Source organism: Etheostoma spectabile, chromosome 8, assembly GCF_008692095.1.
Source record: "Etheostoma spectabile isolate EspeVRDwgs_2016 chromosome 8, UIUC_Espe_1.0, whole genome shotgun sequence".
Classification (NCBI taxonomy): Eukaryota; Metazoa; Chordata; class Actinopteri; order Perciformes; family Percidae; genus Etheostoma; species Etheostoma spectabile.
This window is the reverse complement of record NC_045740.1, coordinates 9674386-9701073: the sequence shown is the minus strand read 5'-3', so window position 1 is coordinate 9701073 and position 26688 is coordinate 9674386. Positions and strand designations below refer to the sequence as shown.

The following is a 26688-nucleotide window of genomic DNA, read 5'->3' as shown; positions in this document are numbered from 1 at the left end:
GCATTCAATAACTTCTTCTGTGTTCTTCGCCGTGGCCCACACTGGTACAAATACAGGTTTGCCCCTCGTATTTAACATATACAGTTGTGTTATAAAAATTAAAACTATAGACAATTGTCAGAAGTGTGGACCTGCGCTGTGTGGCCGGGCGCGGAGTAAGAGGAGAGAGAGGAGAGGAGAGATCCCACACAAGCACTGCTTTACAGACAAAATGGGTCACGTAACGCAAAATTAAACCATATCCATATAAACAGCATTGCAGCGGATGCGAGGACATTAGCACCGGTGCGTCCTAGAGGAGCTAACAGCTAACAGACGCTACTAGCACCGACTAGCACTGCTAACTGCTGTTGTCTGAAAAACAACAGACGGGACAAATGTTGCGTTTACTGGCAAACTGGTAAACCTTGATACCGACGTATAACCGACTGCTATCTGTTGAGTTTTCCTCCCGTTACTCTGTCCTCTGGGACTGTCTACATCTTGAAACTAAACTGCACGGGGTGCAGTGAACTACTCTGACTGACTCATGAGCAGACGGTAGTAGCGGTAGATTGGCTTTGCAAAAAACCCGGAGCGTTCTATGAAATGACGCTTTAAAAAAAATAATCGCTCAATCACGCAAATTTGAACGTGGGAAGTCAAAATCGTGATCGCGATTAAAATTTGATTAATTGTGCAGCCCTTAGGACAAGTATTTTTTGGATATTTTGGATATTTTTTTCCTGGATTGCACAGTTAGTAGAGCGGGCGCCCATATATAGAGGTTTACTCCTTGACGCAGCGGACCTGGGTTCAACTCCAACCTCCAGTCCTTTGCTGCATGTCAAAAATGTAAAGGGGGGGGCCTTACTTTTCTTCAGCTTTCCTGTCAATAAAGGCCTAAAAATGCCCCAAAAAATCTTCTAAGATAAACTTCACCTGGTTCTCAAAGTAGGACTCTAAGCTGGAAGTGTGAATGGTTAAGAGCATGTTAAGGATTCAAGTTTAGACTTCCCAGACTGACTGAGAGTGAAAGGTTGTCAATATAGTGCCTTGTGTTCAACACTCTCCACTACTAGATTTTACAGAATAATACTCAGTTTTGTTTTTAGAAGAGACTCAGCAGAAATGTCCACTTGACAATTCCTTTGTTTGACATTCACTAAGAACAAGAACGTTTCTTTGTATGCAACTTTCCTCCCGGTTTTGTCTCGTCAATTCCCAAACTTCCCATACCGATTATCTGCTGCTGTAAATCTTTTGGCCATATCACTAATGTTTAATCTCTGAGGTCGATACAGTGAGTCACTCGCTCACAAAACAGAGTTCAGACGAGGGCCCATAAAAGATTAAGCTCTCCATGTGAGGGGTGACCTTGTATCATGCAGTAAATGTATTTGCCTGAATCCTTTGAAATGCCTGGGAGTGGACAAATGATTTCAGGGTGAGGTAAAAAAGTTCACATAAGATTTTGCTCATTCTCGGACTGTTCTTTCTTTTCACCCTCATTCGTTCTTTCTTGTCATTCACTCTCTCCCTCTTCTTCTCCTGTAAACAGTATGTTATGCAATGCCTGCAATGGCCCGTGTGATAAGCCCTGCACATCCCCTGTCATCGACTCTGTTGATGCTGCCCAGTCCCTGAAGGACTGCACTGTCATCGAAGGCAACCTGGACATCAACATCCGCCGTGGAAGTGAGTGCAGCTTTGCAGAAATACTGTGATTTTAACATCATATGTCTAAATGTTGCAGTTTAATTAAGCTTAGTAGACCATACTTTTGCTACACTAACCACTATTACAAAGGGTATTTATTAGGCTATCATATAATATGCTATATCAATCCTTTACTGACCACAGTATATAACTTTTCTACACTATGTGGCATTTCCAGCAAATATTATGATTACTGAGACAGATAAAGTTGACGGGCCTGGTGGTCTAAGCTGCTGGGATTGAGGGCCGCAAAATCAACATTACATCCGCTTCCTGCACTCTCTAACCTAATTATCACATTACGTTTTAATGCTGTTTATTTGCTCAGTTGACTGGCCGGCTTTCAAGCTAATCTCCACATATGATAAAGCTTATACAACTTAGGACTCATTGGGAAATTTGCATTAAGAGCTTCCCTGTGGAATTTAATTGTGTGTGTGTGTGTGTGTGTGTGTGTGTGTGTCTGTGTTTATCTCTTGTCCCCAGATAACATAGCGTCTGAGCTGGAGAGCTTCATGGGATTGATTCAGAAAGTGACGGGCTATGTAAAGATTCGACACTCCCACGCACTTGGCTCGCTGTCCTTCCTCAAAAGCCTGCGTTACATCAATGGGCAGGAACTCATCGAAAAGTATGTCTGCGCTGTTTGTCTGCACTTGCTGTCTGTGAATGTGTGCATACTTGTGTGCGGTGACTGAGGGCATGAGCGGTGAAGTTACATAAATGTCAGCGTGACTTCTTGTTAAAGGAGTGTCTACCCTGGATGGTGCATGTGAACATTACAGTGTTCATAGTATGTTTTTGTTGGCTTTTTTTCCTTTCCTTTATTGTGTTATGTATCTTCTTGTGCATGTTACAGATTTACAAAGTGAAAAAGCCCAAAGTCCTTCCCAAAGGGACTTACCATCTCCAACAGAAAACACTGTTCACAAACTGCTCCAAACAGCTCTATTTTAGTCCAGCCTTTACTTCTGTGATGAACGTGCGTCACTTTGTGACACATGTTATAATGCTCGCCTAGCTGCTGGCACGCCCTCATACTCTGCTTCTGACTGGCTAGTAGTCCTTACCTAGGTACTGTGCATGTGCAACTCCCAACAAAAGTGGAACAGACGTGAGACGCCTCACTCTGTAGCTAAAACAGAGAGCTCAACACACAGGGTGAAAAGAGGAGCCACAGCAATTTGCAACAAATGTACAACAAAAATATAAAATATTTTAAACCATGTAAACCTATTCTGGTACAACCTCTTAATGTAAGTATGAACTTGAAAATGAGCATAATATGAGCACTTAAATGTAAATTTATAAATATCATGTCATGCAGACAGGCCAGATTAGTGGGTGTGGCGACACAGCTAAATGAAAAGTCTCAGGTCCATCAGACTGTAATATCAGCAGCAGTCTTATATATTTATATATATATATATATATATTAGGAAAGGTTTTTTTGGTAATGGCCAAAGGGGTCATGAAAAGTCCTGTCGGTCTTCTTGTTGTCATTTCTCCCAGGGTAAAGTTTCACTCAGAGGAATGCTGTTGAGGATGGCAGACATTCCTTTCGCTCTGGAGGTTTTTTGCGTAACTGACTGCTAGAGTTTCTGTTTCACGTCCTCTTCTGCACAAACCCAGACATACACACATACCTGACCTCATGTGCCATCCACCTATTTTAGTGCTTAACGTTGCCACTAGGTGGATTTTTTACTCACATTTCCAACAACTTTAGAATTCATGAAACATGTAAATCATAAAAACACTTTTTATTGATCTACAAGAGATGGTTTTAACCTTTCTTGCTCTATTTTTTATTACCAGCATGTATTCGTTCTTTGCCGTCAACAACCAGCACCTGCAGTACCTTTGGGACTGGAGTCAGCACAACCTGACTATTGGGAATGGACGTATCTTCTTCCGTCGGAACCCCAAACTCTGCATGTCTGAGATCCACAAGATGTGGGAGAAGACGGGCATTGCTGTGAAGCCAGAGGAGGGAGATTTCCGTAACAATGGTGAAAGAGCCAGCTGTAAGTATATTCACTTAAACTTTGACAGATCTACATTTTTGTTGCGAGTGATCTCAAAAGAAGACACAGTGATTTTGTTTTGCAGTCATTCGATACTTGGAGACATTAATAAAAGGCAATGTTATGCCGTTTTAATATTGTATGTGTCTCATTACGGGTCCTGCTCTGTTGCAACAGGTGAAAGCCATATCTTGAAGTTCAAGTCCAACATTACATCAAGTCATATGATCAGGCTTACATGGGAGCGCTACCGGCCGCCGGACTACAGAGACCTTATCAGCTTCATAGTCTACTACAAGGAGTCGTGAGTAAACAACTCGTTAGCCTCTATGTCATATTATAAAATAATTCTACAGTGAGGCAGAGTGGGTATGGATGGATTTAATGCAAAAAATATTTTTATTTTGGACATTCAAGTCAGAACTTAATGTTTCAAACACAAGATTCCATTCAAAATCACAGCTATTTTATGGAAAAACTAAATCTTAGATGATCATATCAGTATGGCTTTTCACATTTTACCCCCATTGTTACTTACTGTGTGCAGTTCACATTACTGACAACCATTTCCCAAAGACATGATTGAGTTTTTTGATTGATTTCCTGCTTTTAAGGCCCCCTGATTTCAGATTACCATCAAGAAACACCAAATTCCATGTCTGCTTATTGTTTGAAAATCTGGGTTTGATTAAGTCAAACTTTGCTCAAAGTGAAACAAATGGCTGCCTTAAAGGCAGTTAATCCATCCAAAAATGTATGGTATGCTTTGGAAAATGGTTGGAAATATGTAAAACCATTGGCAAAGAGGAATCATGTATTCAAACATGACATAGAATGTGTTTTACTTTCATACTAACAATGAAATTTGATTTAATGTTTGTAAAGGAATATTTCATGTTTAAGTGAGGTTCTTTTTTGTCAATGCCATTTTTTTATTTCTTTACCAGCCCTTTCCAGAACATCACAGAGTTTGATGGGCAGGATGGCTGTGGCTCAAACAGCTGGCACATGTTGGATGTGGATTTCCCTCAGGATAAAAACAATGACCCAAATGTCAGTCTTCAACAGCTCAAGCCCTGGACCCAGTATGCTATTTTTGTGAAGGCCATTACCCTGCAGGTAGAGGGCAAACACATTACCGGAGCAAAGAGTGATATAATCTACATACGCACACGCCCATCGCGTAAGTCTGACCAGTCTGTTGGCACCAATACTGTAGTGATTGTAATGCAACCATCTCAGTAATGACTGTAGACTATTTTAATGTAACATACATGTCTTTGTATCTACTGCAGTGCCGTCTATGCCTAAAGATGCCCGTGCATATGCCAACTCTTCAACCAGCCTCATGGTGAAGTGGTCACCTCCAGCCTTTCCCAATGGCAATCTGACCTACTACCTGGTCCGCTGGCAGCAGCAGCCAGAGGACAGGGAGCTCTACCAACATAACTACTGCTCCAAAGGTGTGCATATTATGCACTTATTCTACCAAACAATAATCATATTTTTATTGTACGAGCTCTCCTGCTGATAAGATCTTCCCTGTCAATAAAAAGTCTGACTCTCTGGGAAATACTTTTATTTGCTTTCTTACTGAGAGTTAATTGAGACGATTGATTACAATCTCATTACTAAATTTCTAATTACTTATTTATGCAGCTACAGCCAGCGGCTAGGAAGCTTAGCTTAGCATAAAGACTGGAAACGCTTGAATTTTTGTACATATTGAAAAAACAATATATAATGTAAATGAGCTAAGCTAAAAAGCTGCTGGCTTTAGCTTCATAATGATGTACAGACATGAGAGTGGGATCAATCTTCAGATTTTCTCTCAGCACGACTGTGACTATGTCTACTTCCCTAAAATGTTAAACTATTTCTTTAATATGGAAAAAATAACTGTGCAGGAAAATATTATAAGCAGCTGCTGTGAAAATGTATCCCATTGCTAAACATTCTTGGTTTCTCCTAAAACAGAGCTGAAGATCCCGATCCGTTACCCAGCCACAGGGTTCATGGACATGGAAGAGAACACCAAGCCCACCAATTCAGACTTGGCAGGCGCAGAGAAGGGCACATGCTGTGTTTGCCAGAAGACGCCGGAGGAGAAAGACCGAGAGAAGGATGACCGTGTCTTTTTTAAAATGTTCGAGAACTTCCTTCACAATGCCATTTTTCTGCCAAGGTATAGTAAGCCACAGATCGTAGTGGGGTTATAATATAACCACCCTCACAGTGACCTTGTTAAACTGTTTACAGCTCCTGCTCTGTGCCTCCTTTCATTCTGTGGAGATGGCTTTCAAAAAGCTGAACTTGTTTGTCTTGACGGGTCAAAATGAGGAATGAGGTGGCGGCCTTGGGCGAAATGGCTCCTCTGTGGTGCTGATAGGATCCGAGCACAGGGGCGTAGATGGACCTGACGGGGGTTGAGCTGGCCTGCTGGGCACAGCCCCTTTGTCAGGCGGTGCAGATGAGGAGACATGCTGAGTAGGATTCAAAGCCTTCTTAGCACTCTTGTGGCTTTATGTTGCCTTGGAAACAGTGGCACAGGGGATGTTAGGACCTAGCAGGCAGCAATTTAGGCAGCACAAACAAACCCAGGAGAGAGATGTGATTAAGGAGTCTGAAGGGCCTAGTTTGGCTGCACACTCGTAGCTGCTTAGGCTTTTGTTCCTCACAATAGGGACTGACATCTGTGTTGTGTTATCATTTAACTTGCTCGTGGCTAAGGATGTTTCACTGTTTCAAAGACTCCTGCTCCGTCCTTCTCCCACACTTTTATATGAACAGACCTGGAGACCTTTGATATACTTGTTGCTTCCCAGTAAGAACCAATAAATCCATAATCCATAAATCCATAGCTTTAAATTGTGTCTCTTAAATCTCCAAAGTTCATTCATTCAAACAGCGTTATGATATCCTTCTTTTTTTCCTTTGCAACGCTCTTGTGGAATTGATCAATATGTCTTTGGAGGAAGAATAATAAAGCACAACTTTCTGTTGTAATTGAACTCATACTCTCCCCTCCTCTCCCTTCTCTCTCTGGCTGTGTTGATTTGTTATAGTATAGCTGTCTAGGAAACAGAGCCAGCATTATTACTAAACCACTCCAGGGAAAGGGCTCAAAATCTGGGAGGATTTTTTTTTTCTTTCTCAAAAGTTCAGGGTTTAGACCCAGGGTGAGGGGAAAGAGGGTGGGTGAAAATAGAAACAAAAAGAAGAGGAAATGTTTTCCATTTTGTCCCCCTCCACTTGGCACTCCACTCTCCTCCTCCCCTAGCATGCTCTCTTTGTCTGTGAGTTGTTTTATTTATTTTTTCTGGAGCAAGACAGCTGCCAGGAAATGTACAGTGACTCCATCTGGAATTTAAATGAATGCGGGAAGAGCCCCATCAGCGAAAGAGGACAAACAGAAAGTAAGGAAGGCAGACTGGTTTTGTGAAAGAGAGGGAGGGTGGCTGCACACAGAGGATGGCTGCCAGTGTCTGTTTAGGAGACCTTGTGGTACGATCCAAAACCTGTTATCAGCTGACTGGAGCATGTATTCACTGTAATTGCCTGCGGTTGGTTGAAACTTATGATGAATACATACAAGATGAATTGAAAAGGACTCCCTGGAAGTTATCTCTTTTTTGGTCATATCCAGAGATTTTGAGCCTGCAGTATTTGTTGCTGCAGTTAAGGCCTAGCGCTAATAATGTGCCAGACTGAATGTGTAGTTACAGCTTTTCTCTCTGGAATCCATTGCGTAAGGGTAGATCTTTTTTTAAGGGGGCAAGGTCGGACACTATCTGTAGTAACTCACTAGTTATAAGGTCATTCTTCAGTCAGCTGGGGAGCCATCTCAAAGTGTTAGGATTGCCCTGCTTAACCCTAACTCTCAATGCACATACAGAAATTGAATCCTCAAGTTTTCTTTCATCTGGCCTCTCAGTGGGTCTAGCAATTTCTCTTCCTCTTATTCTATCGCTTTTGATACAGGATGGGTCAATAACTCTGCATCTCTCGCTTTTGTCAGCACTCTCATGTCAGTTTTCATATATGTTTGATGTATTTTCAGTAGTATCATTTTTGAGTGCTGGACTTTGGATTGGACAGTTATAACTGTCAGAGAGGAATGCCGACATGTCAGTGTGACTGGTCTTTCCCACGGATCTGTCTGTGTCTGTACACTCCTTGTGTAGGTGTATGTCTGCTCAGACACAAAAGATGCTTGACTTTAGCTTTGCTCTGTTAGGTCTCTTAGTTTTGTATTTTTTTTATGCCTGGTAGAGCTGAAACGATTAGTTGATAAACAGAAAAATAATCAGCAGTTATTTTAATAATCAAATTATAATTTTACGCATTTTCTTTAAGAAAAACTAGAATTCTCAGCTTACAGCTTCTTAATTGTGATCATTTGCAGCTTGTCTTGTCTTATTTGATAGTAAATTGCAGATTTTTTGGTTTTGGGGTGTTGCCGGACAAAACAATCCCCATTTAGTCTTTATCTTGTGAAAATTGTGATAGGCCATATATATATATAATATATACATACATAGACTAAAAAATGAATCGATTGAGGACAAAATCGTCGGATTAATCAAAAATGAAAACAATTTTTAGTTCCAGCCCTAATTCCCATTATACAGTTTAAATGATGTCTGAGCTGTTTCATATGATGTAATAAAAACCTAGCCACCTGTTCATGCTGTCCTCACTTTGCAAGAACTCTGTCAATGCTCCACATAGCTGTTGTCACCTGCTGTCAATACAGCTTTCATTTTCCAACTCAATCAGGACTCTTTCCTTTGTCCGTCTGCTTTAGCTGACCGCCCTGTAGGCGTCACAGGTAACTACTGTTGGCAAGGTGCCCTGTGGCGTCTGTTGATCCTCTGCTGCTGCTAAAGTCACAGCTGTCAGTGCCTGCTTGCCCTCAATGACGATGTCCAGCTCTAGGCGGCTCCACAGCTTATCTTCTGCACTATGAGACCACGTGTCCGTTCACCGCAAATGACCTCGGTTTGGCCGGTTCACAATGTCAGTGTCACAAAAGTCTAAGCCACATTTTCTGTCGTGTCAGCTTTTCTTCCCTTTTAGACTTTTTAATTGGTGATTGGAATCAATGGACAGAGGTTGTTTTTTTTTCTAACTGGAAAAATTGCTTTGTGTCTGTCTTTTTCTCTCCGTCTGTCCCCCTCGCTATGATCTGTCTGACCTCATCCTTCGACACAGCTCCACAGGGAGTAGTGTGCAGCATCTGGACACATGGCGCACACACGCGCACGCACACACACACACACACACACCTATATTTAAATACGCACATACAAATATGCACTCACTCCACCCGGTTCAGTAACATGCTTCAGCTTTGTGTAAAATGTTTTTGTTATAAACCTACAATTCTTTGTTACAATAGAATTTCCAGGACATACTGTATACCCTTTTTGTCTTTTATTATAATAACAGCGCTCACTATACTTAAATCTACTTTCTTACAGCTGTTGTATTCTCTGTTTTTCAGACCTCCAGATCGTCGACGTAGAGATGTTTTTGGTGTGGCTAACAACACACTGCTGCATGAGGGTGTTGGTAAGGGAAACACCACCCTTGGCCCGGGGGATAACAGTACAGATGGCATTCCTCCTATCAAGGAGTACCCCTTCTCAGATGACAAGAGCACAGCAGAATATTTTGAGATTCCAAACCTGCGGCCCTTCACTGTCTACCGCATTGACATCCATGCATGCAACGAGGAGGTGGGGCGCTGCAGCGCTGGAGCCTTCGTCTTTTCCAGAACCAAACCTGCAGGTTAGAAAGGGGCCTGGATACAACACAGCACAGTATGCTGTAACATCTTCTCTTACGGTGCATTGTAGACACAGGCTTGTTGTAATGTTTTGTAATTGTGCGTGTTTGCCAGTCAAAGCAGATGACATCCCTGGAAAGGTGATCTCTGAGAGGAGTGAGAAGGTTGAAGGTTGTGTGATGCTGCATTGGCCAGAACCCACCATGCCAAACGGACTCATCCTGATGTATGAGATCAAGTTCGGTCTGGGGACTGAGGTGAGTCAGGCTGGGTATAACTAAAGATCCCTTCAGACATGTTTTTAAGAAGTATGAAAATACAAAATATCACAGCACATAAGCAGAAAGATACTTTCCGCCTTCAGCAGATACATGTGAAAATGGCCTTCTAGTGTCAAACTGTGCGCATACAACATTCTGCACAGAAAAGCTTACACATCCAAGTGAAGCAACAACAGGCAAAACACATTTTGTAGCAGCGCAAGACTTTAAAAGGGATAAATCTCCTAGTCCTTAAACATATTTTTTTTTTGTTTAAACAGAATGCACAGTCGACAGTTTTACACTCCTTACCTGACCCAGATTGATCACTGTCTTTTAAACAGTAAACACCATGTTTGTTTCCTTTCAGCCTGAGAAACATGAGTGTGTGTCGCGGCAGCAGTACCGGGAGCACAGAGGAGCTCGGCTGACCAACCTGGGCTCAGGGAACTACTCTGCCCGCGTGCGTGCCACTTCACTAGCGGGGAACGGCTCCTGGACGGAGAGCATGTCCTTCTATGTGCCTCCACCCATACGTAATGCAACTATCGTCACATTAAATACTGTGTATTGAAAACAGCTGTTGACTGATTTAAAGTAGATAAGAAACAACACCTTTAGTCAGTGCTGATCACTGTTATTTCCCTGTTCTATCTGGCAGGAGGCGATGGGGTTACATTCTACTTGGTCATCATAATTCCCATCATTGTGACACTTCTTATTGCCAGCCTCACCACGATTCTCTACTTTGTGAACAAAAAGAGGTAAGTGCCTTCATGAACATGCTTTCCACATTGCCAGACAATGTCTCTTGATAATGTTGTACTAACTTGCTCTGCTAATGAAACTTAATGACCAGTGTAATGTTAATTAGAGTTAATAGGTGATGTTTTCATTAACATTCCCCTGTGGTAAAGAGTTCTTAAAGAGAATTACACATCCCATCCACAATCAGAGCTGCCTGCTGACGAACTTAAGCTTTTGTTGTGTCAACAGGAACAGCGACAGATTGGGGAATGGCGTTCTTTATGCGTCCGTCAACCCCGAGTATTTCAGTGCTGCTGAGAGTAAGAATGTGCTTTATCTTGTCAACTATTTCACAGTTATGTTTGGCTGTGTGTATGTGTTGTTGACCTGCTGTTTACTGTGTTGTGCCAGTGTACGTCCCAGATGAGTGGGAGGTGGCCAGGGAGAAGATCACAATGCACAAGGAGCTAGGCCAGGGCTCCTTTGGCATGGTGTATGAAGGCATTGCCAAGGGAGTGGTGAAGGATGAACCCGAGACACGAGTGGCAATCAAGACGGTCAATGAGTCGGCCAGCATGAGGGAGCGCATTGAGTTCTTGAACGAAGCCTCTGTCATGAAGGAGTTTAACTGTCACCATGTGGTAAGAGGGACACAGCCTAAAATCTATACAGTTAGGCAACTAAATGAAAAAAGTCTGGAATAAATTTAGATAAACCATCACAATATGGCTTAAAGTAAACCAGCATATCGTCGCACTGAACCAAGAAAGTGCTCCGAACTATTATAATTTCCTAATTTATCGGCATAGACGCAGAGAGAAAGGTAACAGCAGGTCACAAGTACTGAGTACACTGTGCTTGTCTTTACTCAGGCAATTCCAGCCTGAGGCAGGGTTTAGCCTCCTGGAGATTGTGTAGATTCTCTCATCAGCGTGATCACAGCCTCATTAACTACGTTAAACGAATGTGTTAAAGATTTTCCCTCTGGAAAGCTGCTGTTACAACCTTTTTATCAAGTCTGGCTCCTAAAAAATCAAACACTCAATTATTAAATCCAATTTGTATTATTTACATTATTTTTTACAGTCTTTAAAGAAAGTTAATGAGAAACTGTTTTTTCTATCCTGAATATAAGATGTGAAATATGAACGGTTGAACAATTTTTGCTTGTAAGCTAAGAGTGTTTCTGAGGGAGGGTAAAGTAGACGGCCTACCTGCCTACCTGCAATCATATTATACATTAAACTATACACCAATCTTTTTTTTTTTTTTGCAGTTAGAATAGTAAAAATCAATCACAGGAAATGATACAATCAATGAAAATTACTTGACTTTCAGTTTTCTAATTTGTTTTCCAAATGCTGTTATAGTAAATTTTAGTTTTCTGAGGTATTCCTGGAGCTGTTTCACCACCATCTGTTTAATATGTCCCAGCTGTGAGCAGCTACTACATTTCCTTTGTGCATTGCATTGTGGGAGAATCATGTCCGTTAACACCACATTTAAAAATGTTGTAGAATGCTCACTGACTGTTATGAGTATACTTTGTAATTTCCCATACAAACACACTATATATTCCCATAACTTGCTTAGATTTAAAGGCACTGACACACCAACCCGATTTTTGGCTGAGAGACACTCTGGCGAGGTCGGTGACTCGAGTCTGTTCGGTGTGTTCCGTACCGTCGTCAGTCAGAGGAGCCATCGGCTTTAATTTGGGCGAATTTGACTTGTTGAATCGGCCAGTGGGCAACTAGCTATTCAGTATACTTATGTTAAAACACTTACCGGAAATTACGAGCGGGATGAGCGTGACAAACGCCTCTCATAATCTGACAAAAATCTTTCAAACTGACCTTTGTCGATAAAAACAAAACAAAAACTTGCTTAAAATGTTTTCAGAAACACGTTTGGGTGAATAATTTTTCCAAAATACGAGATCATATTCCAAACTAGCCGCCATTATGGTCGGCTTTGAAACTCGGGAGAAGCCAGACCCATGTGACGCGTTCGTCATTTTCGATTTTCATTTTTTGGGCGACAACACAGATTACCAACCGCCTGCTGTTATAGGGACGTATTATGTCTCACTCATGCGCAGAATGTACGCTCAAGTCGGCGTTGCTTTGGTGTGTTCCGAGGCACTTTTTGGACTGACGGGAGCTGAATGACTGCCTTTTCTGCAGACGGTTGGGCGTCGGGTTGGTGTGTCAGAACCTTAAGGTGTAGTGTAGATTTGGGACTTTTGACTAATCATATTTAATCTGTGCTGTACTGTGATTGGTGTAGGTGCGGCTGCTGGGCGTGGTCTCCCAAGGACAGCCTACCTTGGTGATTATGGAACTGATGACCCGTGGAGATCTCAAGAGCTACCTGCGCTCTCTGCGCAAAGAAGTAGGCAGCTTTTTATCGCACACACACACACGCACACACACACACACACGCACGCACGCACACACACACACACACACACACACACACACACACACACAGATGCTGTCTCTCTAATAAAAATGAGAATTGTCACATACACGCTAATGTGGTGACACATACATAAATCCTGTCCCCATTTTTTCTTTCTCCAACACCCATGTGCACATTTCCACACCTAGCATCCATCCCTCACTTTGTAACGCTGAACTGTAACCAGGGTCTAGCATTGTGGCTGACTGAACAGTGTTTTTTCATGCTCTTTACACTCTCGCCTTGTCCACAGAACAGCAACAGCCAGGTCCTACCCCCGCTCAAAAAGATGATCCAGATGGCAGGGGAAATTGCCGACGGCATGTCGTACCTAAATGCCAACAAATTTGTCCACAGAGATCTGGCTGCCAGGAACTGCATGGTAGCAGAGGACTTCACTGTGAAGATTGGAGGTAAGTCAAGTTAATACGATGCCTTCAGCCTCCCCTGGTTGTTCAATGCTAAACCCACTCTACCGGCCTTGAAAATAAGTGTTTGGATTTCAGTGAGTGTCTGAGGCAGTGGAGTCTTAATGTACATGGACAGAGGGAGGGAGGAGGTGAGGGAATGGATGAGCTCTCAGGAGCTTCCTCTCACAAACAGAATGAGAGATATTTAGTGACTTAACCAACCTTTGTATTTTTCTTCAGACTTTGGCATGACCAGAGATATATATGAGACGGATTACTATCGAAAAGGAGGAAAGGGCCTGCTGCCTGTCCGCTGGATGTCTCCAGAGTCGCTGAAAGATGGCGTGTTCACTACAACGTCTGATGTCTGGTATGCGAACACACCACTTCTTACATCAATTCTTACACTCTTACACACACTCACAAGCTGGAACCTGCCCTAATCCAGCGGGCTTGAAAAGTATTCCAGAAATGTCTACATATTTGTGTGTGTGGATACACTAAAATATTTTACGCTGTGGAGTCAAAACCATAAAAAACGTATACATATATGACTTCAAGGCCAACATTCTGTACTAACAGTTCAAACATGCATTTCCTGTCACATTTTTCTATCTGGAGCGATATTGTTGTAGAGAAATACAAGTGTTTACCAGCTTCCTTGCAAGTTTTTGTTTCCCAACTCAAATGTCCCACGGGTCAGTCCCTAAGTGTGGGCTTAAACTGCTCCAGATGTTCTCAAATGAGAGGTTGCAGTGCCAGCACAAACCCACCTCCACATTTGCGTTCTCTTTCTTACCTCTTTGATGTTGTAGAGATGAAGTTTAGCGTTAGTCAAACCCATTATGAGCTCCTTTAGGAATCCACGAGTAGGTGACTTTTATTTTGTTGATCGAGAAAAGCTGTCTGAATGTGGCTTTGTCTGTCAGCCACTTATATGCAGTGTTGTGATAATGCTGTTTAAAAGACTGTTGAATGTATTCTCTGAACTTATGCCAGTTGTGAAATTATGATCAGCAAGACTGAACAAAAAATGTGGTCTTTGTTAGTCAAGTTAAGAAGTTTCTTAATGAAAAGTTTCATAGTAATTTCAGTGTAAGGCAGCTTGAGGTTGAACTGAGGTGATGTTTACTGTACTGTACATACTTTAACTGAGGCTGGTGCTGCAGTAATGACATCATTGTAATTCCCTGACTGGTACACTGTTACACAGCTTACATTACTCGTAATACTCAGGCTGCCAGGTTTTAGGTTTAACGTGATTTAGATCAGTGAACGTTGTCAAGTTACTCTTGCTCTGACCATTACAGTGGGGCTTGAAAGTTTGCCCCCCTCAGGTAAAAATTTGTATTAATGTGCATAAAGAAGCCAAGAAAAGATGGAAAAATCTCTAAAAGTGATCAAATGACAAATTAAACATTCGTATAATATGTCACAAAAAGTTAGATTTTATTTCCATCATTTACACTTTTAAAATAACAGAAAACAAAAAAAATGGCGTCTGCAAAAGTTTGGGCACCCTGCAGAGTTTGTAGCATGCACCGCCCCCTTTGGAAAGCTGAGACCTGACAGCATCATGGATTGTTCTCAATCATGTCAATCTTAAGGTTTTAAATGCCCAGACTCCCCAATAATCAGCCCCATGGGTTCTTCTAAGCAATTGTCTAGAAAACTGAAACTGAAAATAGTTGAAGCTCACAAAGCTGGAGAAGGCTATAAGAAGATAGCAAAGCGTTTTCAGATGCCAATATCCTCTGATCGGAATATAATTAAGAATGGCAGTCACCAGGAACAGTGGAAGTTAAACCAAGAAAAATATCAGACAGAACAGCTCGCTGGATTGTGAGAAAAGCAAGTCGAAACCCACGTTTGAGACTTTACTTTAACTGTAAACGCAACACTGACACAATATCACCTTACAAATTGAGAATTGTGGGGCACTGCAGGTGGGTGATTCTTTGAGTGGTTCGTCACTACAAGCGTCACCTAACAATGCAAAGTCAGTTTGATCCAATGACAATATAAAAATATAGTGCAGCTTTAAAAGTTCATACCAGTGTTTTATTGCTTGCTTCAGCATATGGTCTGCTTGTTTTTTTGCTTTCATTAGTTAATTTGTTGCAAATAACACATTTGTACGTTTTCACTTAAAGTTGCATTACCACACAACTGTAATGTAGAATTTAAAACAATTATATTACATATTATATTCACTGTAATGGCAAATAAGCAGATTTTTTGTAAAGCAAATAAATGTGCTGTAATAGACGCATCCTTATTAAAAAATACTAATCTGGTCTTTTAAATAAGGATTTATTTAGAAGTAATTAAACAAAAAAACTGCTGTGCTCGATGGCCTTAACTACAGCAGCCTTTTCTGCCGGTTTCACTAAATGTATGCAGCGCTGATCAGCATCAGATAAGGGGCAAAAATGTAAATCATTTCAACACGATTTCTTTCTCTTTTCTCACCGCAGGTCATTTGGTGTTGTGCTGTGGGAGATCGCCACCTTAGCAGAACAGCCTTACCAGGGCATGTCCAATGAACAAGTGCTGCGCTTTGTCATGGAAGGAGGACTCTTGGACAAACCAGACAACTGCCCAGATATGCTGTAAGCCTCCTCCTACCTGTGATCAATAACTGTAATATTCAAACCTTTTAGGCCTTTCATGTTATGATACAACACCCTTGAAGGATGTATTGTTTTTTTTATCCTCTAATGCCTTGCACAGCCTTCTGTTTCAATATTTTGCCCAGCGTCTATTTTAAGTTGTGGTTTGAAGTGTGTAGGATATCATGTGATGTGGTGCATGCTTAGGTTAGGCCACGATGAGGCCTGATGTTAACGTCACAGGTTAAATGTGGTCCGTTGACGACATGGCCCCTATGGTCAGCTGGCAGTGAGAAGCCTCCTCACCCGCCAGCCTCTGGCCATAGAAGGAATACTATGACCCGTGTGTGAAAGATGTTCCTTCCTTCCTGCCGCCGACTACGGGCATGAGGAGGGAGATGGTGTCTGTCCATCAGCACAGGGAGTGGGAGAGACAGAGAAATAATTCATTCATTTGTTTATAACTCATTAATGAATCACCCCTGCTGGAAGAGAAGATAAATCACAGAACAGTATGCTTGTCAGCATTCAGCGCTGCATATATGCACCTCTCCTGTCCCACTCTGACCGCAATAAGGAAGCATTCAGCCCTCTCCCCTCCCGCCCACTCTCCATGGCTGATTTCACCTTAGAAAGAGAGTGAGAGAGTAGAAACAAAGAGGGCCGAGTGTTGTGCAGACACAAACTCTCTCGTTTCTATGGCAGCCTGACTGTTGTGTCCTGATTACAGGAGTGTGTGGATTGTGTTACAGAGGTGGTGGTGGTGGAGGGTTAGCCTCTCGGTCTATGAGCAACATACGGGAAAGTTAGGCCTTTTGCCCCTGGTCGCCCCTAGTGAAGTGACTTAATGGAGATTTCCAGAAGACTGCTGAAGTGGGGTGAAGCCAGAAGTCCATACAAAGGCTGATTAGAAAGATGCAAGAAGAGAAAGCCAGCAGGATAACAGACAGAGGGATGAGTCATATTTGGAGAGCCTTGGATGTCTCCCCTTGTTCCGTCTTTCCCATGGTCAGGTAGCTCAGGGTCAGTGATTGGATTTCCCATGTTTCTGTCTTGAGTTTCCTAAAGACAAAAGTGCATTCTCTCTCGCAGGGTTTGGCAAAAAATGAAATGCAGACTCCACAATTATATTGAACAACATAATTTATTGTGGAATGTGCAGTATCACTCACAGTGCTATTATACATCAAGGTTTCACCACACTGGGGATGTTGCATGTGTGATGTTTTGGAGTTCTGTTGGAAGAGATTCCCGTTCAGGTTCATTAAAGATTTACCATAGATGTTTGAAGACTGTTCTGCACTCACACTTGGCCTTAAAGTGTGTCTGTTTCTGATTTTATCTGAATGTCAAGGTTCCTTTTGTCCATTTTATATGGTCTGCTGAAGTTTTGGCTGTGTCTAGACTGGTGCAGGTTCTTTTATAAAAGCCTGACTGCGCACAGAACTGAGGCAATCATGTTGGTCACCAAGGTTGCTTACAACTTTACTTATACAGAACATTTGGTTTGTTAAATGGAACTGAATGTACCAAAGGTGCACGGAACAGGTAAACACAAAACTGGTAGCAATATACAAATAAGAAGTGACAAAGATGTTTGACTTTGAGGAGCTCTTTCATGCCAGCTGAAGAACACAGTAAGTACTGTACAGCTCATGCACCACTGTGGGCTTGTATATATTGCTAACAATACTGGTGACAGGTCAAATATAAGTTGATTTAGCTTAATGCCAATAGTATGTGTTTGGCTGTTCTATGATTGGCAGGGTGCCGACAAGAAGTCAGGATTTACTGCAGTGTTTGTTTTCTAAATTTGCATCAACAAGCTTCGTGCGCAGCAACAGATGGTGGGGGAAGAGTTCTCAGCGGGCAGGATTACGCAGACAGGTTACCCCCGAGCGCCGGCCCGACTTCAAGTATTACACGACTTTTCGTGGGAGGTTTCGGCTGCCTTGGTTTTGACATTTGAAAGTCAACTTTAAGACACTTGCTGCACTGCTGAAAGAAAAAAAAGCCAGAGCCGTCCCTCCTGCTGCTTTTAAGTATAAAGCAAGGCGGGTGCTTAGGAAAAGTTTTACCCATAATTCCTCTGTACAGAGAGGAGCAGGCACCCAGCTGCAGAGGCTGTTGTAGACTGCAGAGACCACTGGAAGAGAAAGAAAACAAGAGCGAGGGAACAGCAAGAGCTGAGGAAAGATGACTGAGATGTTTGTCAGCAGGCCTTCGAGAGTATTCTTAGCTTGTTTGTGTATAATTGAAGTTGTGGTGTGTGTTGAAGCACCACGCAAAACTGTAATAATTCTCCCTTTTTATGTTGTTTTGACATTCCCAAAGCTCGGCTGCTGGCCTGGCACAGTTACCTTACGTATGATTTACTGGGCTGCTGGTACATGCTACATTACTGATCTTACTGTACAGTATGTTTTAAAATGTAGCAATAAATAAAACGTATCCAAAATTTAAATATCTTATTTGAACTGGTATGTTCACTAAGAGCACCTGTCCACAACTAACCTGTATGAAATTAATCAGCAGGCCCAAGAAATGGCCCAAGGTATGAGTGATTTCACACATCCTTTTTAGTGTATGAGGTGTTGCCTTCAGGCTAAAGGTACATACAGTGCATACACTTCCCACCCACTAATATAGAAGTACAAACAAAATGTGAAAGAGAAAAAGATGGGCCTGTTTATGTGAATGTAATACTTTTGTTATTTTGTGTCCATTTTAATGTTATGAAAGGCACAGAATGAATTTCCAAAAACACAACAGAAAAGCAGTAATCAGAGTATCTTTGGGATAGTTTACAGTACTATATTCATGTACTGTCTACATAGTTTTTTTTTGTCAAGATCAATATAGAGAACCTTAGTGCAAGTCAGTATTGACATTGGCTTTAACTTCAGTGTCTCCTGCCACCTGCTGGTGAGAAACGCAAAGTTATCCCACGCTAAAGTTTTAAAGGATAGGTTCACATACTTTTCAAATACACAATACTCACATGCCCATGTGTACATTGAAAGAGTTGTCCGCTGCTGTAAACGCTTCCTCATATCCTCCTGGCTCTGAAGTGGCAGAATTACTCAAAATCCATAGTTCTCTTTTTGTTCAGCTAAAACTTACATGAGGCTTCAGCAAGTCCAAGACAATTTACCTTGGTGTCTTCCAAAATTATTTTTTAAGTACAAAAATTATTGTACAAATGCATATGTGATTATTGAATTAGACCTAAAAAAACTGAACATATCTTTTAATGACAAAAATAAATTGACTGTGCAGTACCAACCTTTTTTACCTCTTGCAGGTTTGAGCTGATGAGGATGTGCTGGCAGTATAATCCCAAGATGCGTCCGTCCTTCCTGGAGATCATCAGCAGCATCAAAGAAGAACTGGATCCTCCCTTCAGGGAAGTGAGCTTCTTCTACAGCGAGGAGAACAAGCCGCCGGACACCGAGGAGCTGGACATGGAGGTAGAAAACATGGAGAACATTCCGCTGGACCCTGCATCCACCAGGCAGCCCTCTGCTACTGCCGCCGCCCCCTCATTGGGGTGTACAGGAGGCACGCCGCCTCCATCTGCCCAGCAGTTATCCCCCATGCAAGGCCCGAGTACTCCGTTACTGGGACTTGTGTCTCCCTCGTCCCCGGGCCCAGTTGCCTCAGCGTCTCCAGGCCAAGCCTTGGACAAGCACTCAGGACATGTTTCAGCCAACGGGCCTGTGGTGGTACTCCGGCCCAACTTTGACGAGATACAACCCTATGCACACATGAATGGGGGCAGAAAGAACGAACGGGCGTTGCCACTGCCCCAGTCGTCGGCCTGCTGATATCAGACCAGCCCCTCCTCCTCCTCTTACAGGGTAACACAAACCTTTCCACCATCTCTTAAGGAGGGATGGATGAGGTAAGAAATGACTTTCTTCTACTGTGTACCAGTAGATTGTCTCTCCACTCCTTAAAGGTCAAACAAAGTCCAAAAACTGAAACATTACAGAAACCTGCTAAAGAATATGGAGTTTGGTGGCTCAGACTCTGTGGAACTCCTTCGTGTGCTGCCTGTGTTTCAGTTGTTGTTATATAAGTCCTTGGAGAAGGAAAACTATACAGGCACACATCCTGACTTACAGATTTTTTTAGCATATCTGCCAGCAAATTCAACAGAAGAGCACTTTTTTCCTGATGATTTCAGAGAGGATGTTGTGGATATCGGAGTGTGTATTTATACAAAACACATGATCCTCTCTATACTATGGCATACCCCCATTTCTAAATGACTTTTCATCAAAATGACTTTGTTTGCATCAGCAGACCCGCTCATGTCATGTGAGGATGCCTCAATTAGAATGTTTGGACTAAGATTATTGTTTCATTTTCCTGTTGATATTTCTATGATCCCGTCAACAGCGGGCCAAAATGGAAGAGGAGGGCCTATTGTGTATCTGCCAAACTATTGCCAAAACAAGCTTTTTCTTCAGTTTTATACAGGTCTCCCTTCTTGTTTAAGGCTGTGATTCAGAGTTAAGATAAGTCTGTCTAGGGAACAATACCAACATTGTTTGGTGGTTTTGGTTCAGACGTCATGCTTATCTTTAGTACTGTGTGTGTGTGTGTGTGTGTGTGTGTGTGTGTGTGTGTGTGTGTGTGTGTGTGTGTGTGGTGTGTGTGTGTCACAGGACAGAATACAGTGTCACTGTTGAGAACAACTCTAGGAAAATGTTTTTAGTCTGCATTGGGGATTTATTCAAATTTAAAGTTAATGTTTTTTCATATCAATTGACATAATAGCGGTAAGAAATAATTTTAAGGTGATTATCATCCCCAAACAAAGACTATCAAATAATATTAAATATATTTTAATATTAAAATTCTATTAAGTTGAAACATAAAACTAATTTGGTAGTCGATTAAAGTAATAAAAAAAAAAACCAAATTTAATTGGTTTGCCAGTTCCTAACCTCTGTGTGAGGATTTGCTGCTTGTTGTCTTAAGTGATAGTAAACTGGATATGTTTAGGTATTTTCACAAGCAATTGGCAGATTAATTGAAAATGAAAATAATCATTCATTGCAGCCCTATCTTTTCATATAATCACATTTGAAAAGCCAGCATGCTGTTTGCCTTACCAGAACGTTCTGTTTCAAGTCCATTCAGATCTAACTATAAAGACTAATTAAAACGTTCCCCTTCATCACATCATCACACATCTGGGGAAGGTACACACTGAGTCAGCCAACTCTGAATCACAGCCTCAGTCTTTCTTTGTTTAAATAAAGAAAAAAATCTAAACAAAGAGTCATAAGTCTCACACAGCGAATCACTGAACTTCACAATCAAGGGATACGACTCTGCCTCCCCTTTCATAAATCCAAATAAAGTGTGCATTTCATGTGGGAGGTGAAAATCGTTCTCTCTGATACTGCTGTTCAAATGAAATGGCACCAAATACACCGCAACAAACAGAGTGTAAGACCTGAGACAGAAAACGAGAAGGCGTGGGATGGTATTTTAGTAGCCGAGAGACAACTTTTAAATCACAGCAGGTCTCTTTTAAAATAGTCATTAGTTTCTGTACATTTCAAACACATATACAGTTCTTACAGTTGTATTTCTGACTGCAGGATCGATTTTATACACATCATTGGTTTTGTCACTTTTTTAAACCTTTTTACGGTTCAAAATGTTTGCCTCTATGTCTGTACAGAACAAAGCTGCTATTTTATTCTTTTTCTCTTTTGGATGTGGAAATATATACAGTATGTGTGTGTGTGTGTGTGTATGTGTGTGTGTGTATATGTGTGTGTGTGTGTGTGTATATATATATATATATATATATATATACACACACATTTATATACACACATACATACAGATACACAGTATATTAAAAATTCTTCAGGTTTGATATTTTATGGTCTCCACTACAGTCCATTTCTTATATCTTCAAACTCTGCTTAAAAAACAAAAAAACAAGAAAAAAACTAAGATGATTTAGATATGAAAACATTTGTTTCTGTTACCCCAAAAGGATTTCTGTAACACCATATTTTGTTCATTGCCTTTTATTTTTATGAAATCTTTCCTCCTGTATTGTTTTTTCGTGGATGTCTATAATATTATTATTATTATTATTATTATTAATATTATTTGGAATGGACACCTTAGCTCGATGTGTGAGTGTGTACTTTCTGCACCCTTTTTGTACTTGTTGTCTAGCACTGCGCCTAGCATTGCCCTCTAGGTGCAACTCAATCTCAGGTCAAAGTAAAGGCTTTGCTTTCTCCGCACATTCTCATGATCGTCCTCTACTTGTGTCAGCTTGTATCGCCCCCTTTCCTCCCCCATCCCCCTTTCCTCTCCCATCCCCCCGCCCCCTTTTTGAAGTCAGTGTACGAGATATTTACATTATACCAGATCTGGTATTTTAACCCATCCATTGCTTGCCTCTTCTTGAATCTATAGGGCTAATTGGGCTGTCTTGTAAACCATTCAAAATCAGATTTCTTGTTCTTTTTTTTATTTCTTCAACACTCATGCACAATGTAACGCCACTTCTGCCAATGTTACTTCTTCAAAGTGAAAACAGATCTTATTGTTTGTCTTCATAATCACTGCTTCTGAAAACCAAATAAAGGATGGGTTAAAGTCCAGGGAAGGGGACACATTTCAATGTCATGAATGGAAAAAGGTCTTAAAATGGAGGCTGAATAGTGGAAGTGTTTGAAGGATTTCTCCTCATCTTTTGGAAATGTTGCCTGGTGATTCACCCCCCCCCCCCCTCTCTCTCTCTCTTCGAAGTTTTTTTTATTTTTATTTTCTGTAGGAGTGTTATTTATTTATTTTCCTTTTGTGACATCAGTTTAAATCACTGTATAAATGCCCCATGATTCAGTATAAAGTTTGATTTTTTTGGTATGTATTTTCTTTGGTGTCATGACTGGGGGGGACTTAAAAAGTTTTTTTTTTCCTTCAAGTATATATCTACCTCACTCTTTTGAAATATATGCATGCCTATGGAAAACAAATACATCTTACTCTCTCATCGGTTTGTATAGAAACGTCATCTGGATAAAACCCATAGGGATCTAGATTAACCTCACAAAGGAGATGGAATATCTGTGTTGTAAGTACAGCCCAATGATCGATTGAAAAGTAAGTTTATACCTCTGATAATACAAAGGAGAGGACTTCAGGACAGCGTGCTTAAGTTCTCCCCAGAATCGGTTTAAATTGTTGTTGAGTATTTAGGTGAGAAGATATTAGGTAATTATGTCAACCTACACCTCAATTTGACTGGATACAGTGTGGCGAGGTGCAGTAGAAGTCTAGAGTCAAGACCAGAGACCGGGGCTCAACATCAACATCAGATATCCCATCTCCACTGACTCCCAACATATTGTCACAACCTTAAATCCTCAAAAGACTAAACCTTCATTTTCTCATTTAAAATGCATTTATATAGAAGTCTGAACAGTTATCCTGGGGGAATATTTAAAAAGGGAAAAAAATGTTTTATTGACCTCCAAGAAAAATAGTATTCGCTGTTTACTTGTAGCCTGTAATGCTGCAATGTTACAGCACAATCCAAAAATCCAGATGCCATTCACAATCATTTGTCAGTCAATGTTGGCCTTTTTTTTTTTTACCCTGTAAACTGATTGTTTACGTGAACGCTATCCCTTCCTCTGTCCAAGTCTATCTGCCGAATGCTATGACGTTTATGCCCTAGTGATAGCTAATTGTCACCTTATGCTGTCTTTTCGATCATTTGGAAGTAAACTCAACACAACCTATTTGTACTGCTACACACACTAATGCTGCTGGTTAAAACCGTCACCTCAGTCAATCTTCTCAGAAAAACTTCCGTTCTTCTACTCACAGCGGCTACTTGGAGAGTGCGGTCTCAGTGCAAGGGCTTCTGGGCTGGATGCGTACACCTCTTTGAAAATTCATGTTAAAATTAATACTCAAAAGCAATAAAAAAAAAAAAAATGGGTTCATGAATAGGCCACTGGGTAACTTCTAATGTGAAACCTGGATGCTCAGTTTTCATCTTAACCTTTTTATCTGTGCAGAATATAAGAGAATCAAAGAATGAACAACTGTTTTTGGTTGAAAAACAGTCTGATTACTGCTGAATGTCACATTAGTACAGAAATCACCACTGACAAGCAAACAGCTTGTGTAGTTACTTTACATATCTGTGCATTTATGTTTTTTTCTGTTTGGATGCATGTAATAAGATACAAACTTTTCAGTTTCGGGAGTAGACATTAAATTGACCTGTCGTGAGGTGAATTACTAGTTAAAATTAGATCACAAACCTGTCACAACTACAGCATTTAAATAAACACGTGGATGTTTAGGACAGGGATGTTGCGTAGATTACGGGTAGACATGGTAAACGACATGATTAGAAAAGATCATAGGCCTACGTTTACAGCTTCACACTAGTTGCTTTTTTGCATAACCAGATTTCAGCGTAAACATACAGTAACTAACTAAAAAAAAAAGCATTCTACTTAGTCATCTTCATAATTTTCCATCTTCTGAATGTTCTTCATGCAAACCTCAGGTTTATGGAGGATGCGTCAGTGCATTCAAACTGCAATAATAAGTTTGAGGTTTATCATTATCATGCCTCTGTTTTTATGATTTGCATTCCTATACCTTCTGAGGGGGCCTTGGTTTACTGCTATTGTTTTATAAGAATACTTTCACAAAATCTCTGTTCATTACCTGATTGGTGGAAAGAAATAATCAAAAATCTTCACTAGACTAGTTTGTTTTTCAAGCTCTGTATCTGAGGCCTCAAAGTTTTTTCACACCTATAACTGAGATGGTGTATTTTTGACATGCCATCTCCAAATGTGTATCTGAACAATTCTTGTATTTTCCTTATTTTGCCCTGAAATTTTGAATAATAAATGAATGAGAACTTCTGCTGTTGGCTCTTTTTTAATTCCCTCCAAGGCCACGGGCCCTCCACTAATCCACAGCGTCACCAGTGATCTCTTTGTGTCTTGTGAAATGTCTTCACTAGAAGATCTACCTTGCTGTGACAGCTGGCTTGGAGTCCTCTGTCATCATCTCCTCATGCGGTTTCTGAAGGGTCCTCCAGCTGGTCCAGCATGGTGAGAATGAGGCTCTGCAGCAGAGGTACCAGTCTGTCACCTGCGGTTAAGCTGCCAGATGACGGTACATGGATGAGGGCTGCTCTCCTCTGACCGTGATACAGTGAGAAATAATACGCAAAATCACACAGGTACCTGCGGATGACAGAACGCCTAATATCATACTGTTGAGTGTCTGTTATCAACATGGCAGAACAAGATGCCTACCTGCCAGCATCTCTTGAATAAATGACATCCGTCCCTGCTTGTTTGAACTCTTTCGCGACAGCCCTCATGTTAATGACTGAGTCCAGTTTCTCTGGTCCTCCCTCCACACAGCACTGACTTTCAGGACAGAAGCCACACACATCTTTGTCTCTGTATCCACTGTTCTTTCCCGTTTGCTCCAAAAAGACGACACTGGAACCTCTGGCTACACCCAGATGTACAGCCAACTGGGACACGCACAAATAATTAAGAGTAAAGTGATATATTCACCTTCTCATACCATAATCAGCTTTTAATTGTGTTTCAACATTTTGTATCTCCACCAGGGCCATAGATACCATTCAGGATACTGAGGCTCTCTGTAGGTTGTAACTCTGTAGGTTTCCTAGGTAGTTTAATTCTAATTCAAGTTTGAACTGTTTTGGACGAATTATATCGAAAGGAGGCTGGTTTTAGGCAAATAGGGGAAAATAAATAAATAAATAAAATAAAATTCAAGATATATATATATATATACAAAAAAAAACTATATACAAACATAGTTTGACACTATTTTTGGTGGTGCTCACACGTGAGAGGGACTTCCTACCTCAGTATTTCTAGAAATCAAATGGCTCTGGCCATGGTCTTTACTTGTGAAGACTATATTTTTACCTTTGGGTGAAGAGTTTGCCAAATCTCAGCAATTATTTGCTGAGTTTTAACATAACTCACTGGCACCTCCCTGATGAAAATATCAGTCCGCTCTCCAAATCCGACCAACTTCAAGCCCTTCAATAAAGAAATATTAGACATGTTGAAGTCTTTATGTCTCACAATAGGAATGTAAAAGTGACCCATATTTTGTGTTCCCCATTACCTGGGCTGCTTTCCAGCTGGGGTTCACTAAGAACTGTCGAAAAGGTCCAAAGCCTAATAGACAGTATTACAAATGTAAATCAACACCAGTTTGAAGAGTTTGTGTATGAGCAAACACTTCCTACTTTACCTGTAACCACCACGACTTCGCGTCTATTCATAACGCTGTCACGTTCACAAAGTCACTAGGAAGGATATTTGTTACGCACTTCATGTCGGGACACTGAAAAACAACAAGGCTTATTTTAGCACCCGCAGCTCACCTTTTGTCCGCTTGGAGGAGCTGTTCCCCGGCAAATAAAAGCTGAAAAGCCCATGTAGAAGTGATACATTCAGGTTCCTCCGAGAAACTTCTGACATCCAATTTACAGGTCTAAAAGGTCTAAAAGAAGTCACACATTTAATTAGCATGATAAAAAGACTAAACGTTTATTATTTTCACGCCATTTAAACAAACCAAACGTTTTACTCATATTTACTTCAT

At 41.1% G+C, this 26688-nt stretch overlaps 2 protein-coding genes and 1 long non-coding RNA gene across 6 annotated transcripts in view; 1 reads left to right on the top strand and 2 right to left on the bottom strand.

Annotated features, from left to right (window-relative positions):
• Positions 1-23503, top strand: part of igf1ra (insulin-like growth factor 1a receptor) — an 80651-nt gene extending 57148 nt beyond the window's left edge. The window contains exons 4-21 of one of the 2 annotated variants that reach the window (XM_032524454.1): positions 1541-1677; positions 2185-2329; positions 3517-3725; positions 3903-4029; positions 4673-4908; positions 5021-5188; positions 5703-5910; positions 9232-9518; positions 9631-9773; positions 10147-10312; positions 10441-10540; positions 10773-10843; positions 10935-11164; positions 12813-12917; positions 13240-13399; positions 13637-13766; positions 15874-16008; positions 19313-23503. In XM_032524454.1, coding sequence (XP_032380345.1) covers positions 1541-1677; positions 2185-2329; positions 3517-3725; positions 3903-4029; positions 4673-4908; positions 5021-5188; positions 5703-5910; positions 9232-9518; positions 9631-9773; positions 10147-10312; positions 10441-10540; positions 10773-10843; positions 10935-11164; positions 12813-12917; positions 13240-13399; positions 13637-13766; positions 15874-16008; positions 19313-19835 — 3280 coding nt within the window. In that variant the 3' untranslated portion in view covers positions 19836-23503. Of the gene's footprint in view, positions 1-1540; positions 1678-2184; positions 2330-3516; positions 3726-3902; positions 4030-4672; positions 4909-5020; positions 5189-5702; positions 5911-9231; positions 9519-9630; positions 9774-10146; positions 10313-10437; positions 10541-10772; positions 10844-10934; positions 11165-12812; positions 12918-13239; positions 13400-13636; positions 13767-15873; positions 16009-19312 lie in introns of both variants that reach the window. The other variant, XM_032524453.1, reaches the window with a different exon arrangement.
• Positions 1218-12391, bottom strand: LOC116694659 (uncharacterized). Its single transcript, XR_004333240.1, has 3 exons — positions 12163-12391; positions 8936-8939; positions 1218-1228 (listed from the first exon to the last, which is right to left on the bottom strand). It is a non-coding gene; the product is annotated as an uncharacterized LOC116694659 (long non-coding RNA).
• pgpep1l (pyroglutamyl-peptidase I like) lies at positions 19645-26461 on the bottom strand. 3 transcript variants are annotated; one of them, XM_032524459.1, is made up of 6 exons: positions 26335-26461; positions 26206-26258; positions 26001-26117; positions 25347-25573; positions 25058-25274; positions 19645-19765 (listed from the first exon to the last, which is right to left on the bottom strand). In XM_032524459.1, the coding sequence occupies exons 1-5, from the start codon at positions 26363-26365 to the stop codon at positions 25100-25102; spliced, it is 603 nt and encodes a 200-aa protein (XP_032380350.1). In that variant the 5' UTR covers positions 26366-26461; the 3' UTR covers positions 19645-19765; positions 25058-25099. The 3 variants fall into 3 exon arrangements, with proteins under 3 accessions (XP_032380350.1, XP_032380349.1, XP_032380348.1); XM_032524458.1 differs by lacking the exon at positions 19645-19765 and adding an exon at positions 22513-22622; XM_032524457.1 differs by lacking the exon at positions 19645-19765 and having other exon boundaries at positions 22841-25274.
• Between the last annotated feature and the right edge of the window lie 227 nt (positions 26462-26688).

Excerpts from the sequence above, each read along its gene's own strand:
- pgpep1l (XM_032524459.1), bottom strand. The coding sequence starts at position 26,365 with ATGAATAGACGCGAAGTCGTGGTGGTTACAG. Across the intron at positions 26,259-26,334 it reads CGAAGTCGTGGTGGTTACAG|GCTTTGGACCTTTTCGACAG; the intron begins GTAAAGTAGGAA and ends ACTGTCTATTAG. Across the intron at positions 26,118-26,205 it reads CCAGCTGGAAAGCAGCCCAG|GGCTTGAAGTTGGTCGGATT; the intron begins GTAATGGGGAAC and ends TCTTTATTGAAG.